Source organism: Protomyctophum parallelum (assembly GCF_964188405.1).
Source record: "Protomyctophum parallelum genome assembly, chromosome: 10".
Taxonomy (NCBI): domain Eukaryota; kingdom Metazoa; phylum Chordata; class Actinopteri; order Myctophiformes; family Myctophidae; genus Protomyctophum; species Protomyctophum parallelum.
Window position 1 is genome coordinate 39,185,889 of NC_139704.1, and position 17,675 is coordinate 39,203,563.

At 41.8% G+C, this 17,675-nt stretch overlaps 1 protein-coding gene across 2 annotated transcripts in view; it reads right to left on the reverse strand.

Annotated features, from left to right (window-relative positions):
- Positions 1-17,453, reverse strand: part of itsn1 (intersectin 1 (SH3 domain protein)) — a 61,856-nt gene extending 44,403 nt beyond the window's left edge. For both annotated transcript variants that reach the window (XM_083775168.1, XM_083775167.1), the window contains exons 1-11: positions 17,316-17,453; positions 9,311-9,373; positions 7,729-7,827; positions 7,346-7,409; positions 6,366-6,529; positions 5,898-6,053; positions 4,785-4,863; positions 4,500-4,606; positions 3,383-3,446; positions 2,165-2,302; positions 249-328 (exon numbers count right to left, since the gene is read on the reverse strand). In XM_083775168.1, coding sequence (XP_083631294.1) covers positions 249-328; positions 2,165-2,302; positions 3,383-3,446; positions 4,500-4,606; positions 4,785-4,863; positions 5,898-6,053; positions 6,366-6,529; positions 7,346-7,409; positions 7,729-7,827; positions 9,311-9,338 — 979 coding nt within the window. In that variant the 5' untranslated portion in view covers positions 9,339-9,373; positions 17,316-17,453. The remainder of the gene's footprint in view (positions 1-248; positions 329-2,164; positions 2,303-3,382; positions 3,447-4,499; positions 4,607-4,784; positions 4,864-5,897; positions 6,054-6,365; positions 6,530-7,345; positions 7,410-7,728; positions 7,828-9,310; positions 9,374-17,315) is intronic.
- Positions 17,454-17,675: the final 222 nt, after the last annotated feature.

The following is a 17,675-nucleotide window of genomic DNA, read 5'->3' on the forward strand; positions in this document are numbered from 1 at the left end:
TCCATTTATGTCGGATTCTTTCCCAGATTGTGTACGGTAAAACAAGCTTTAACATAACTAAAGCATAGCTTAGAAAGTGCCTTGCATAAAAGAAAAGTAAAAAACAATAAATAATGGTCAGAACAAGGATTTGAAGAAGACAACATATTTGCTAGCCAGTAGCCACTAAACGAGACTTTGCTACCGACAGCTTCAATGTCTCAACGACATTGGTGAGTATTAAGTAATAGATGTGAGGGTCTGAGTACCTGGTAACGCTTGGATCTCCTCCTCCGCCTCCTCTTGGACACTCTTTGCGTCTGACTGAATGCTGTCACTGCGTACACGCCTAAAACAAACACACACGTGTTACCTCCAAGTAGTTCACAGTCAAAGAAAAAAACTGACATTTAATCATTTCAATACTTTAACAGCAGTAGATCAATTTAAGCCTATAATAGCATATAATAGGAAATGTAGGCTTCTCTGAAATTCTCTCTTCCGTGACTTATGTCCCGCCTCCCATGCGGTGATTGGCTAGCTGCACGTCCTAGTTACTGCCTCCGATTGGCCGACCTAGTACATGCTGGATGTTTTTATTTATTTTATATATAACTTTATTTATAAGATTTTCAATTTTTGTAGACAAACAACCCCACATATACCCCACCCTCCCCGGTTTCATCACAAAACAAGAAAAAAAGAAAAAGAAAAAAAAGAAAACAACAATAAAATAAAATAAACAGGTAGTAAAGGATATAAATAATAAATTAAATAAATACAATAAAATAAAATTTGCCTTTTACTAGATTAAGGGGCTACACAGTGAACCAAATTACATGTAGGAAAAACACTTAGGACACATCATCAAAAGACAGTGAGTCGGAAGACAGTGAAAGGGTGAATTCAAGGAAAGGGGACCAAGCCTTTACAAATTTCTGGCGAGATTTGAACCTGTTGTATCTGAGCTTCTCCAGTGGTATAAAGGATAGAACATCCTTGACCCAACTTGTAAATGTTGGAGGTTTATCAGATTTCCAATTGCGGAGAATAAGTCTCCTCGCTATGAGTGAAGCAAAAGCTATGAAATTGGCTTGGGGAGAGGTAATTGGTGCATCGTCGTTGGGAACTCCAAATATAGCAGTTATCGGGTTGGGCGCAATTGGCATATGACAGATGGTTGAGAAAGCATCAAAAACACTATTCCAAAATGGGTTCAAGGAAGTGCATCCCCAGAACATATGTCCAACAGAGGCTGGCTCCAGATGACATCTTATACAAGTAGAGTCAATGTCAGGATACATTTTAGATAGTTTTTCTCTCGAGAAATGCAAACGATGTACTATTTTGAATTGAATTAGGCAATGTCTAAGACATAAAGAGGTAGTATGAATACGCCTCAAAGAGAGTTCCCACGTCTCTTCCTCCAGCTCTAAATTCAGGTCCTGTTCCCAGGCTGATTTTGTTTTATCCAAGAGAGGAGGGCCAATCTCCTGTAAAGCCTTATATATATTAGATATGCTATGCTGGATGTTTTTAATGCTGTCCTGTCTATTTAATAACTACTGTTATGGCCCAATCTTTAGCTTTGTTAATTGTCTCCACCAGGCCGAAGGCATGGGGAGAGAGTCTGTTTTGCACTCCATCCGTTACCAGCTAATCTCCGGCACCATTGGCCAAACTTTGCACACACACTCCCTGGATGCCAACGATGAACCTCTGCCCCAAGAATCCCACAAATCGTTACACACTATCTCTATAGTCATGTGCTCAAGACGGATCTGTCCGATATTTCATATTCCATCCTAATTGGCTTTCAAAGTTTGCAGGACTGGCCCGTTTTGAACAAAAAGCCTCAAATCATGAACGCAGCGTGCAATTTATGTGAAATCTTTCACACACTTTCCTACTAGGCTGAGGAATATATCCCACCCTTTTCACATTGGCCCCGAGGGGCACTTTTTCTAGTTTCAAACTAAGAAGAGGACATGTTTCCTCTTTAAAACAGCGTTTCTAAAAATGTCTGAGGCCTAATACAGCAACGTGCAGCTAGCCAATTGTGAGTTTGTACATCTGCAAAATGTTGCCATTTTGGTTCCTGGGGAGATATCAAATTTCCCTTTTCCCTTCTGCTAAAAGGTTGGGAACCACTGATATAGACGGCCGGTCAATGGGTCAGTGTTACCTGAAGGTAGGTGGTATGTAATCTGCCGGTAACGACAGCGGTAGAGGCAGCCCTGACATGGCCATGTCTATGAGATGCATGGCCAGGATGAACTCCTCGGCCGTCAGCTTCCCATCCGTGTCAATGTCAGACAGACTCCTACAGAGACAATTAGATTAGAATCCAAGAGAAAACTGCTCTTAAAACTAGTGAAGTTGACAATACTATAGAGATAAACATTTGGCCACCTTCATGTTCAATACAACGCATCGCAACACACTATTTTTCCCACGCGAGGCTTTATCCTCTCTTTTTGTCTCTGTGTACAATTTTCTTAATCCAGAGCGTTAACGCGAGGTAATACATCAAATATATAGCAATAGTAATCTAGGATCATAGGTAAACCGAGAACATATCATCAGTCTAAACGGTAAAATCTATAATCTGATGAAACTATACTATACACACTATAGTATGCCAGGTCAACAAATGAGCCTGGCATCCGTTTACATAACATGCTATCTAATTACATTTTTGCCTTTGCATAAGCAAGGTCGTCAAGGCTAGGGCAAGTGCTACGGGCTGTGTAAATGAACATGCTTAATTGTCTTATTAGCGATCAATGAGAAATTATGTGACACTGAATGTATCACTGCTTTATTAAATCCAAGTCAGGGTATTCAAACTCTCGCCTGACGGGATCTATAGGGATCTCCTGATCATTCTCTGTATGTCAACAGCTTTCTCTATGCTACAGAACATGAAAAAAAAAAACAACAGCACCAGTTCTGTGTCAGGGCTCCTAAACTCCAGGTCTGTTTTTTTGTATTATCTGCATTCATGTCCTTGGCTTACTGTACAATACAAGCACTTAGTGGCCCTGTTTGTTAGAAAAACATTAGCAATTTGTGCTAAACACGAGGTGAAAATTTGAAAAATAGCAAATGTCTAAAATGACACAGATACTTTCCCGGTTTAACCCATATCGGGCGGGAACCCCTGTTGGTGTTTTAAGCATTATGTTATGCTTTAGCTATTGAAAAATAGCAGATCTACAAGCTCATAACGCGGCACCGAGTGCAGCGCTACGATCTTGTAGGTCTGCTATTATTTTTTTTTCGTGAAAATGTGGCGTAAATCTTTGAATATAGATTCTTTCAGAGCAAACGTTTTTAACTCAAATCTTTGCTCAGGTCAAAAAGGGTTAAATGGGTTAAAGGAATATTTCACTGTACTGACCATATTGATGCCAGCTGGGTCTGAGGAAGGCTGGACTGCATTAGAATAGTACGGGCCTGGGGACCTGGAAAACATACAAACAAGATTAAAATGTGTTGTGGGGAAAAATATGTAATATAATTATGCAAGGGATAATCAATGACAAGCCATGCGGTTATTGAAAAAGAATTGCATGAAACGGAGGCGAAGCTCTGCCTCCGCAGCATGCATTATTTTTCGATGACTATTGACTGCACAGCTCGGAGTTGATTATCCTGCTCATACCACCTTTGAGCAAAAGTAAAAGCACTTTACGAGGTCCGATCTATAGAGTAGTGGTGGGAAATTACCGTTCGTTAATCATTTCAGTGCTCAAATTATTTCGTACACTACATCGTTCAAATCCAGTAAAAATGTTGCATTTTGCCACTGACTCACTGAACCTCGTGTCAACAGGGAGAGAAAGTGACCAAATTCATTCCTGTTCACACTACAGACTGAATCATTTTGAATGAACCGTTCATGAACAGCACAACACGTATAGAGGCCCAAATTGGGTACGATTGGATGTTGCACTCATGAGATATGCCTTTAAGAAATAGGCCCTGCCCACACATTGTCAATTACAGGAAATAACATTCATAATTAATTTGGTGGAAAAAGTGTGATATTTGTAGCATTTGTGGTGCTGGTGGAAGCTAAATGATTTAAAAAACACGGCTAAAACATAAGCCTGGCTGATATAATTACATTACAGCTCTGGGATTTGAACAACAATGGAGCTATGGCTTCTGGACTGGGATATGAGCTACATTTGTCTGGCAAGACTGACCATACTTAGTAGGTGAAATGCATTTTCTCATCTTGGGATTTTCATGTTGACAATAAGGGGGGAAAAAGTACAATTACGCATAAGGCACAGGAGGGAGGGTCATAGGGAGAGAGCGAGACAGAGGGAGCATCTGCTTTTAACTTGCTATGGTTTTAAGTGCTTTCAATAGCAATAGGATAGGGAGGCCACGTTGTTAATACTCTTTGTTTGTTAAGCACATAATCTTTTGTTGTGGCGGTGCAAACGTAAGCTGTGGCGTACCACCATAGCTAATATGTGTACGTCTATGAGTGTGTGCATGTGTACCAGTGAGATGTCCACTCATCATCTTGTCATGGGAATTGAAGAGTTGTCTGTATTTCAACCTGGATGATTGAGGAACCGCCCAATCAAGAAGGGGAGGGGTCTGAGCACTGGAAGGCAAAGAGAACAATGCGTTTCGACATTTTTAGCTGGCTTACTTTCTCCAAAGTTTTAAGTTTGTTACACAAAAGCCAACATTGGCTGACTAGCATTAGTGTATCAAAAAGGAATTCCTACTGTGTACAGTGTGCATCCTGTGTAAGACATTTCCGGTCGTATATGACCTACCCGGCAGCATCGAAGGACGGGCCTTTCTGAAGTTTGCTACTGGAACGATTGAACGATGAAGACTTGTTAAGGGAGGAGCCTGGAAGAGACAGAGGATGCTATGTTTTAGTTCCAGGCTATGTTGGACAAACTATGTGAAGTTGTGAACACATACTGTAGGTCAGTTGTTGTGCAATGGATAGGTCGCAGCAGGCGCACTCGGGTGTTTTCACCCCTCAGCTGCTTCTGACAGACATGCTAGGGGTTGGAACATGCAAGCCCAACCCAGTAGTCACTTTGAGTGGCACCACACAAATCCACGAGTGAACTGTATGTCGGACATTACTATTACTAACCCTACCCCAAACCCTAAACTAGAGATGTCCCGATACTGTATCGGATCGGCCCTTATTTGTCATATCGGGTAATATCGGTATCGGTGAATATGCCAGTCTATCCACCGATACCACACAGGGGTAAGGGGTTGACACTATGGCAGGTAAATAAAATGTTGGAGTTTGCTTTGGAGTTGCCCAAACTGCAAGTGCACATTTGAGTGAGGAGTCTGCTGTAAACACAACACGAGATATATAGCTAGATGGCTATAAACACAACATGAGATCACGACACTGGTATCGGTATTCGGTATCGGCTAACACAGAAATTGAGGTATCGGATGGGAAGTGAAAAAAGTCTATCGGGACATCCCTACAGCCAAACCTAACCATAACCGCAAGCACGTCGCCAGCATGTGGGTGAACATGTACTGTATGTCGAACATTACTAATTATTACTAATACTAACCCTACCCCAAACCTAAACATAACCGCAAGCACGTCACAAGTTCACAACGCATGTCGGACCAAAGCAAACATCACTTTATCCGCAAAATAAAGTTGTTTGCAGTGTTTATAGAAATCGCTAGAGAGAAGGGACTTTACAATACGTTACACTAGTTGTCAAACTAATTGTAACAAAAATGACGTAATGCTCCTCGCAACACTAACAGACATGCCTACCATGTTTGATTATGAAAAAGTGGCAGCCTGTGTGAAATTTGCCTAGATAAGCCCTGGGTAGCTGTGCGGTTTGACGACACTTAGATGTCAAAGGGTTCAAGGCTTTAAATGTTACCTGTATGGGAGAAGCCTGTGATGGAGGATGGCGGTGCTCCATTAGCGATGGGCGGGGGGAGGGGCGGCGGGGCCGAGGACACGAGGGGAGGCGATACGCCGACAGGCAAAGGTGGCAGAGGGAGAGGAGGCAGGGCAGTGGCTAGGGGGGGCATGCCTAAAAGATAGATCATAATTAATATGTTGTTCATAATTTAATGAAAAACCTTGCTATACATTGTCTTGATACTGGCACAGAAGGTAAGGCAATCATGGGCTGCATCCCACGGAAAATACAACAGATGCACAACAATGAAGTGGCTCATTTTAATTTCATTCATTACATATATGAACATCGATTTTTTATTCTAACCCAAATCTACACTATTATTCTTAAGTAGGTCTATTATTCTTTGGGACCAACAGGCCACAAGAAAAATATCTGCATATTGCATATTATATAGCATGAAAATGTGCCATTTTTTCTTACCAAACCCCGTCTGTGGTGGTGGTATAGCCATCAGTGGCTGCTTCATGCTGGGGGGTAGACTGTGGGGCAGAGGGTGACCCTGAAGCTTCAGTTTGATCAGCTTCATGGCGATAGAGAACTCATGGATGTCCATACGACCATCACTGTTCATATCAGCCAGAGCCCTGCCGAACAAACGCATTATACATTTGCAAATACACAGGAACAAAGTGCAACCGTTTACATTTGGGCAGAAGTGGAAATGCTGTTAAAGGTAGAGACCCTGCATGCCATTCTAATGATGTGTCCATGATATACAGTATAGTGTTGACTACTCCCACTCATTTTGAAAGCCAATTACAGGCAATCGGCATGGAATATCAAAGCCCCGTTTGAATGTCCCTTCCACAACACTGATAACATCAACACTCACTGCCCTGACACAGAAATAGTGCTAGTATTTTCATTTAGTTCACCATCAGTCTCACACTCTCATCCCATACTTTAGTTTACCAGAAAGTCCATCCATCTCCATAACAGAGTAATGGGATAACTGAACTTCATAATACCTACATACAGTAGAAGTTCAGAAAACTGTACCATGAGATTAAGAAAGTTTATTGATATACAATATTAATATAATTTCCTCACAGACAAACAAATGCTCTGTGTTCATTTGTGTGATATCTAAACCCGCTCTCATAACCCATTCTGACCGGGCACCCATTTTGGTGTCAGCATCATGTTATGCTTTAGCTATTTAAAAATAGCAGATCTACAAGCTCATATCGCGCCACCGAGTGGCGCGATACGAGCTTGTAGGTCTGCTATTTTTGAAAAATCGAAGAGCGACTGACATTTTTAGAATCTGATCTCAGGTCAGAATGGGTTCATCAGACCAGTGTGTGTCCAGTGGAAACCTCGTATGAATCTGATCTCAGGTCAGAATGGGATAATGATCTTACAGTAGCTAGAGTTTGTATTGTAGTCACGTGACTCACCAGATCTGGGCCAGGATGGGAGGGGGCAGTCCTGATTGGAGAAAGAAGTTCCTTGCCTGGTCACCTTAGAGACAACACAGGAACAGTATATTACTTTCATTGCTTTCACCTTCAAACAAAGTAACGGACAATCTTAAAGGGGCAATTAAAAAGGGGTGTAAGTGATATATTTGTTTGTAAAAAGGTTCCCCTAACAAGCAAAGACATGGAGGATGGAATATACTAAAGACGTCACACGTAATAGTATAATGTGGGAGTTTAGTACGTATGTAATGTCGATAATGATCTTACATTGACTATTTATTTACCAATGCTTACCACACACAAACTGTATTTATCTGTGTGTGCGTGCGTGCGTGCCTTGTGAACATGTGTTCATCTACCTGTGATGTACCCAGCAGCAGTAGGGGCAAGGCTGTGAAACTGCTGATCATGTTTGGCTCTCTCATCCACTGAGATCAGAAAGACGTCCGATACCGGACCTGACGGACAACAAGATATGTGGTAAGAGTTCATTTTCCCCACCAAGCCAGATGACTTAACCACAGAGGAGGAAGGATAAGTGTTCGTTGCATTAGTCATCGGTTTCACTTCTGTGTTGTAGACTGTAGAGGATTGCCTTGGAAAGGTGAGTCATACATGTTCAAAAGGATGGAGGCAGTGAAAAGGGCAGGCTGCACCCATGCTTCATTACTGCGGCCTTGTGCTTAGTTACCAAGTACCCACGGACAGTTCTTCTGTCCAAAGAACCTATTTTAGCCATCCGTTAGCCAGCCATCCGTCGGTCGGTCGTATCCTGTATATTTTTGTATACACGAATGAATGGAAACGATTATGATTACGCAAAATAACTTACGATTATGAAATACTTTTGACAGGCATATTTCCAAGGGGAACAAACAAGTGGAGCGAGGAGAGCTGAGTGCAGCACTGTGAGTGAGGCGGGGCTGCTACATGTGGGCAACAACAAAGTGTTGCTGCGGGAGTCGGAGACAACAAAATGCTGGTTGTTTAATGTTTTCTTGACTTTTCCGCAAGGTAGAGACAAAAACAGTCGTAGGGAAATATGCAGCTGGCATCGATACTAGTTCTGCATATGAGAACTGAAACCATTTCAAAACATCTAATATTCAGAATAAGTATTGAAGTTGAAAAATGTACAACACAAAAAAAGAATGTGTGTATAGTATACGCAATGCCCACTGAAAAAGAAGTGTATAGGTACGGCATATACCTTCATAATACTTTCAAAGGTTATCGACTAGTTAACTTACTAGTCGATAACCTTCATAATACTTGACTAGTATTGCAACACAAAATAAGCGACCCAGAGTAGGGGTCTATTTAACACTGTTGACATACATAGGGACAGATCTGTTGCATTCAGAAATTGTAAACCAAAGTGCAACTGTCACAGGCCCTGAGTGACCATGTCAATCATGAAAAACCTCAGTAGCCAAACACGGTTATTGCAGGGCAAAATTCAGTGCTAAGGACGGGATCCGTACGCTTTTCCGACCAGTCATTGTTCCGACATGCGGAAAACGACGGGATTAATGCACAAAATAATCATAATAGAAAACTTCCAAGGTTTTATGTGCCCAACATGCATCATTGCCATCGGTATCCAACCTCAGGCAATGAACATTTGTTTTTATTTCTCTTTATTATACAAAAGCATAAATGCCTGTGTGATAATCTATATGTTTTGTACATTGTTCTCCATTGTCTCAGTCCCTGTGGATCTACAGGAGATTCCAAACATTGAAGACAAAAGTGAGGAGGATTTTTTTGTAGTACTAGTTATGCGAGTGAAAGGAAAGTGGATTTACGAAACGGTTTTGGAATATCTTCTAACGATCTCAAGGAAATGGGCGATGATCAGTTCAAAGTAAAAGAGACTCAGAGGTCAACAAAAACCCATGCATGCGCATGTCACAGAGACACACAGACACACGTACTGACCTCCAAATGTAGTGGGGAACTGCGCCATGGTTCAGTCAGTCTTCTGCTGCAGCTATACAAGACCTGAAACACAATACAACTCATGAAGCAAGGTTTGACACTAAGGTCTCAAAAGCACTTTCCCATCAATCAGTGCAGGTCACACAATACTACAGTATGTGTGTGGCCTGTATCACTGTGATGCGGAGGGGAAAATGCAGGTTGTTTTCTTGAATTAGCTTGCTACCTACAGTACCTAAAAAAAATGCAGTGAGTATACGTGATCCGAGGCCAACTGAAAAATGTAAAGTATACGGTACACTACTGTCCAGTGTCCATATTAATGCATCACATGTCTGTTTGAACACGGTACATCTCCAAAGCAAAACTAAACTTTTAATTAGAATACTGTCCCATGCAAAACTAAACTTTTAGAATACTAGTCTGTTATGTATCTCCATTACCACTACAGAGTAGACCTCAGTGATTTCCTTGTTTTGTTGCTGATCCGATGAACAAAAGGGGACATTCTAAATCTAGGATTTATTGCGACTGTAGGTCAGAGATTACTAATTTTCAAAACCTGAAAAACATGTCAGTCCGTCCGTCGCGCCCTGTGACACTCTCCATATATGGAAGTCAGTACGTCACGCCTCGTGACACGCTCCATAACATATGGCCGTCTCCATATATGAAGATCATGACACTGACCTCATCAAACCCAGGATAGCCATACATGGAGAAGACTGGATCATCACATATATGGAGCCGTCCAGCAACTCTACATCTGACCTCAAACCCTTAGATCTCCATATATGGAGCTGACCTGCTCTGACATTCCATATGTTGATCATACCCCACCCGTCCTTCCTCTTCGATGTCTCCCTTTTGACCGATACCTGTCCATTCAAAAAATCCATATATGGGCATTCCCAGACCTGCTGATTCAGCCCTAAAGGGCGAGGTTGCTTCCTCCCCTCAGGGCGTCTTACTGGTTTTAACAGAATTGTGTGGTTAGTTGATTATATTTACACTTGAAAATCATAGAACAAACAAGTGATTAATCCTGCAATGTTACTGAATGTTTGTATGAAAGACAGACTTTATAAAATCAGGTGACATGATAAACCCACATGCCCCGTTCAGTCAACCAGAAAGCAAATTCCATTTGCAGAAGTATTTTCTCACTACAATTTTGTGGGAAAGCTGGCCACCGTTTAATAATAATAAACTTTATTTATAGAGCACCTTTCATGACACGAGTGCAGCGCAAAGTGCTTTACAAGACAAATAAAGTAGACTACAAAGTATATAAAACTAAAAATAGCAAACAACATAACTTCATTCAACCAATTAATTGATAATTGATAATATTATTATTATCAACAATGACGTCAGCATGTTTTCAAGGAGAAGAGTGTGGTCACAAGATTGATTTTACTCCAGCAAAAAACAGTTACTTTGAGTTAGAGATGTGCATTGGCACCCCCCTTTTTAGTTTTTTTACAATTCACCAGTTAACGATTCATCGTTCATAAACGTTGCATCACACATCATGGCACATTTTTGAGTCAGATATACTGAACAACATATTGTATTTAGAAACTGTTGTGCAATACCGTAAGTAACTGAAACTTGACAACTTTATTGTCCTCCCGAGGCCAGAAAATAAACAATAAATATAAACAGCTATAAATCGATTGTCACGTTTCTGCAGCATCAATGCAGAATCGTACATTCGAATCGCGATGCAATGCTGAATGGATTATTTTTGACACCACTGGTTTGAATACCCGCAGGCTCACATCCATTGATAAGAACACGGACATACTGTAACTGTACACAGGTCACAAGTTTAAAAAACAAACTAAAAATGAAAAACCGTTACAGCACCCTATCATGGCCAGCCAGACAAAACATTCAATCTTGCGGCAACAATATGTTTTCCTGCTAGCAGCCGATGCAGCCAGGAAACAAACTTTCTGGTCTGTAGGCCACTTCACTTCACCAGCTATTGTTGGTGAAAACCACATAAAATGTCAGCTGTGAACAGAAGATAAATGTTAACCACCTTTACTGGCAACTGACTGAAGAAGTGAAGATAGGGTGCTTGTTTCTTTCTGTCTCAGTGACACACTTCAGATTCACACCAATGTATCCCAGTACTACAAGTTTTGATTAACAATATATATTAGAATAAGAAAGCATCAAGATAAATACTATGTCCCTAAGCTGTCTAATTCATTCATTTAATTTTATTAGATAAAGACAGTACTAATTGATCCAAATGCTCTTTATAAAATGGGACCATTTTCGTCTACTCGGTCTGACTCTGTGTCTCAAAGGAGGGCTGAGGACATTTCAAGAACCGCCTACCATCAATGGGGAATCCAGGATTCCAAGCTAATAGAAACGGCAAGCTTTCTATCCTAGAAAGTTAGCATGCTATAATGGAAGCCAAATTCTTGTAATAATCAAGTAATAATCAAAATACAAAAATGTAAATCGTGTTTGAAAAAAGAAAACCTGCCTAACGATGATGTCACTGGTAGGCAATATTTGTACCCATTGTCATGACTGAGCATTAAGTTGTCCGTTACATAATTTCAAATGGAACGATATATTGAAATTACTTGAAATAAATGCTATTCCTTCATTTCCTTCTGCCACAATTCAGATAGTTTGGGGAACACATGGGCCGGCCATACAAAACACACAGAAACACCATCAACAACATACAAATCAATCCTCAGCCTATGACATCTGCAGAGTTATGTTAATCAGATCCAGACATGCCTTCCCCTTATCTCTATGACCACCAGGCATGCAATAATATCAATAACAAATAATCTGATCATCAGCACAGCAGACCAGGACTCTTGGCAAGGGTGTGTGTGTGTGTGTGTGTGTGTGTGTGTGTGTAAACTTGAATCACCGCCCTCTGGCCTCACTGCACTGCACTGACACACACCCTGGTGTCTGACGTACATACTTTCATACACTCAGCTCAGAACCAACTCTTCGCACTCTGAAGACTGGAAGTCTGTGCATCTCTCTGTGTGTGTGTGTGTGTGTGTGTGTGTGTGTGTGTGTGTGTGTGTGTGTGTGTGTGTGTGTGTGTGTGTGTGTTATGATCAGAGTTGGGGGGACAAAATAACCATCTTAACTAGGTCACAGAAACAAAGCCCCCCCCCCCACACACACACACACACACACACACACAGGCTTGATACTTTGTTGCTTCACAGACAGCCTGTGTATAACAGTTACTCCCTGATACTGTATGCCAGTCGACATCTAAGAAAAGAGTCACCTTTGAATTAAATTAGCCATTTTACTTGGCAGCACTGACATTTTCAAAATGTCACAAGAAATAAAGAGCACAGATAAGAAATGTGTGAGTGATGGACCTGGTGCTCAACATTGAGCCAACTCTTGAGCAGCAGTGATGAGGGACAGTATAAAGAGGAAAATAGACGGGACCAGTAGGTTGATTTGGGCCCATCTTATTAAATAGTTAAATACATTTGTTATTAAATTGACAAGACCCAAGAGGGTCAGACCCATCTTCCATTCCCCCCCCCAAAACCAGGAGGTGTAATGTTCCATTACTACCTCGCGCTACCTCGTCTGATCTCTCTTTAGAAGCGTTAATATTCCAGAGTCAGAAATTAGGACAGAACATTGCCGTTCCGATCAAAACCATGGACAGCGTATGTAGATGTAGATTTCCGGCCTGTAAACAAGGAATTGAATGGCTGCGCGCATGCGCAAAACATTTCCGGGATCGCTGCACAAGGCGTTGCCTAGCAACAGCCCTGTAAAAAAAAAAGATATATAAAATGTTTTATACCATTAAAAGTGACTTAAAAACATCTCCAGACGTCTTGGGCTTCCTACTGGTGTAATTATGAAGACGTGTGGGGATGTTTTGGGCACAATAACTTAAGTGTTAATAGGTACACAGTAGTCTGACAGGAGAGAGATGGGGGGGGGGGGGGTGACAGTGACACGCAGCAAAAGTCGTCGGGATCGGGATTTGAACCTGCCACACACCGTCAGGCTGGATTACCAGGCTAGGTGCCCAGGCCATTGCTGCGATTCCTGTCAGGGATTCTCTTATGCATGAAGAGATTCCATTTTGGAGTGTGACCTCCTAGCCTGGCTGTATTTCATATACTAGCGTAGCTCAGACAGAAAGGCCAGCGTTGCAAATTGCAATTCCATTCACAAGGCTTTGTGAAAAAAAGCCAGTTTGTTTATAAGATAAGAAGATAAACATGTATTTGATCACCTGAGATAAATGTAGGTGTCTAAGGAAGCAACAGCTGCAGTAGAAGACTACAAGTTAAACCCAAGAACAGGTAAGAGTTAAGTATGAGTCAAGAAAGACTAGTAGGGGTTCAACAATTACTCGACAAAAACAAAATATATTTTAAAAGGTAGAAATTGACTAGATTCTGACACAAAACAGGAAAGGTTTAGTATAAATATCAAATATAGAATATAAAATATATGAATAAAATGATCATATCAATAAATCTCACATCAATAAATGGATCAAATAAATCGACAGGACTTGTATCTAAATGTTAACTACATGTCTCTCTCTCTCCCTTTCACTCATCCCTTTTGTAGTTCTAGGAAGTACAGTAGGAAGTGTAAGTAAGTGTGTGTACTGTACTGTTTACATACTGTACTGTATGTCTGTGGGCTTGATTAGTGTGTGTGCGTGGGGGGGGGGGGGGGGGGATTACTCAATATAATTAGAGCGAGTATCAAGCCCTTTTTAAAGGCCTGTGGCAGATGCATGTCTATAAGCCCCTAAAATACAGATACCATAAACACAAATACACATACGGTACACAATACACAGACTCCAAAGATGGCTTCAAAACATGATACAGATTAGGGATCAGACTCTCTCCCCATCCAATATCCATCTAACCGCCCGCCACTGCACTGCCCTACTGCCCTGCTGTCACTGCCCCGGCGGCGGCGCCCCCCTCCAGTCACTATTCCCTGGTGCCTGGCTGTATTACACATTAATGTTATGAATTATGACCTTCATTCATCTGCTTGACCCAGTACATAAAAATGGTGAATCACTCTGATCTGCGTAAGCATAATTGATATACCCTTGAGTTGACAGTTTGACACCAACTACTTTATCAGATAGACTGATGTCTGTGCTCTGTGGTCATTGATATGAGATGCATATTCTATTCCTATACATTCTCTTCTTCTCGTCTCTTATCTTCTGGTCACGTCATGTGTCCAATATTGTATATATCTGTGTGTAATAAACTTAAGAACTTGTCGTGTGAAACAGCCCGGTGTCATCGTGGTTTGCGTGCACGCGACTCAACTGAAACGTCACTTTGACCACCCTTAGTTAAAGGGAGACTCTTTAAAAGACCACATGGTTGGTCAATCGAAATCACAACACAACACTACTACTATACCTCATTGTTTAATTCTTTCATCCTATATTACATTTGGACTTTTTCCACGCCCACGCGCCAGTCGTATGCGGAAGAGTTGTACCCCCGGCTACCCCAGAAGGGACAGGGGACCGATATTCGTCTTTCTATTGGCTCCGGCCGATCACGTGTCACGCGCACAGCATGCAGGGCAAGAGAGTTCTTCTTATCTTTCCGTGTTCACCGCCTCCCATTGGATCATATACAGTACGGCTTCCAATTGGCTCCGGCCGGCCACGTGACACGTGCATCGTGTGCTGGCCAGCAGTTTTCCCCCTTACGAGTCACGACACACACACACACACAGTTTCCCTACCTGATTTACATGGCACGGTAGCCTGCCACACATATCCACACATTTGTGCACAGGAAATTGCACAAAATACTGTATTTATTCATGACGCCATCCTGCTCCCGTCATGTGCTACGATCACCATTCACCACCAAAACAAACAGGGTTGCCAGATTTCACAAGCAATCGGGTCTATAAAACCAGATACTTTGGCCAGGGTTGCCAGATTTTGTGCTTAGAGCAAGCACAAGCAATCAGGTTAACATAAGCAAAGAAACTGGGCCTGGCTGTCAAACGTTATTGTCCAATGTTGTTTTACAGCAGTGATTGACAAACAAACTTACACTATTAAATATAGTAAGTATTTTTAACTATTTCAATCTGACTTGCCTAAACATGCAGATACCCTGTTACATAAACTACATACTATTTACCCTGGGTGTGCGTGTGTCTACGATGTGCGGCCATCCGCTAATAGATGTGGGCAGAATAAAGGGTTTTAAAATGGAGCTGAAACAGTAAATGGACGGCTGTGAAATCCCGTAATTCTTCTTCTTCCGATTGGCGATGCGTGGCCTTCGGCCCGCTCACTTCTAGCGTTCCACAAATGAAGTTAGAAGATCCCGAAAACCAAAGAAAACCTCTGGCTACAACTGGGGAAAAAATGGTTGGATACTGTAGATACTTTATTGAACCTGTCTGAAGTACATTCCAGAAGTGAGTGTCACTACCCTCCCCTAGAGCCTAATGTTACATACAAGCTTGCTGTAGCTTCTGAAATGTAGTGGGTGTTCTTGTGTGGTGACGGGAGGACAGTAGTCAGGTGATGCCAGCGTGATTATTAATAACTACGGCGTCGTTTCATCATCAGCATTCTCACACAATCTTGCCACACACACACACACACTCGCACTTTTCCATCTAACACACAACCGCTACCGACCCCACAGCCTCCTTTACACACACACACACACACCAGAGTTGTGAAAGTTGAGATGACAGGAGTCCTGTCACTGTCAAGTCTCTTGTCAGCCGCACTCTCTCTTTCCCTCACTTATTTAGTAATATAATATCTCCACCTTTCTTTTCCTCACAAGTATACTGGTCACTGACACCGTGACTGTCCGAGAGTATCATGACCTTGAGTCCTATAGCACCAAACACACCGCTGACCTGGCCTGCACCCTTTCAGATCCCAGGGTAAATACTAACAACTCTGGACATGATTGTGACATTGCTGACCCCTGGCTTTTTAAAGGGCCAGCAAGCCTAAAGAATTAAGGATATGGGGTGAAATAATTGAATTACATTAGAGCGTTGCACGATGCACATGAGAGATAACGGTATATTCCCATAGAGACCAGTCTCAGACCATGATGTGTGTAATCTATGACAGTGGTTGATGGTTTGGTTTGACCGGGGTGAGAGTGCATTCGCGCTGGTATTAAAGCATCATTGCAACTATAGGAAGGACTCTTCCAGTTTAAATAGCATGATTGATTTAAGTATTTATTAACAGTTTGCAGAATTACAGTACATTTCAAGCACAACACAAATACTAAAATTGTTAACTGTGTGAGACTGAGTGGACGACACCATAAAGCATTACACTTGTTTACAAGAGGATCCACCGTTTTCAATTCATTCATCATAATTGTATTTCTTACAGGAATGCTTTACTCTGGATTATTAAACTGCAGCTTCTCTTTAACAGCCTCATGTTACACTGCTGCTGCTGAACAACAGTTATTCGTGATCGTGAGACAGATGTTGATGTTCGCCGACAGTGTCTGCTGTGATGATGCATAACTTTGGACAATTCGTCAACATTAAAGATCACAAGAACTAACCCACATTCTGCTTAAAGTACCACCATATATTTGTATGTACGTGTTAAATAAAACAAGCTTAACATCAGCGCGAATACTCAGCAGCAGCAGTGCTGATGCAGTGATTTAGCCCGCTGGCTAGGTAGCAGTCCCTGCCTAGGTTCAGGTTGCACAGGCTAAACGCGATCAGATAACCATGTTAAAGTATACAACACATATACAACCCACACTGGCTGGCTAGTAACTACACACGCTAATAAAATTGACTGTCCATGCCAATACCATAATGTTAGTTACCTACCAGCAATGGCAAGCTAGCTAACCAGTTTAGAAGCTATCGTCAGAACTGTTAGCCCCGTCGCTCAGGGGACATTCTTTCACATCATAATAACATGTCTGTGTTCTGTATTCTGTTCTCTTACCTCATACTAGTTCAACTTCCATCCTTAGATGTTTGACAGGGCGGTCCGCTGTGTGTTTGTGAAACCATAGGACGTAGGATTCCTCTCCCAAACTATGTCCTTTTTTAAATCAGCGAAACCCTTTCCTGTGATTCTCTCTCCCCGATGAACCGAATGAAATCATTCCCTCCCGACCGAGGAAGAGTTGGAAAATGGGGTAACGGTGGAGCCAGTTATCGCGAGATCTTGCAAAAGGTTGCCTGAGGTTACTATAGTGTCGCGAGATTCCATGTAAAAGCGATATTTTGCCCTGTACTTGCCTTGCATCTCTCTCTCTCTCGGTCTCTCTCTCTCAGGACCAGAGGTCAGGAGGGGAGTGAA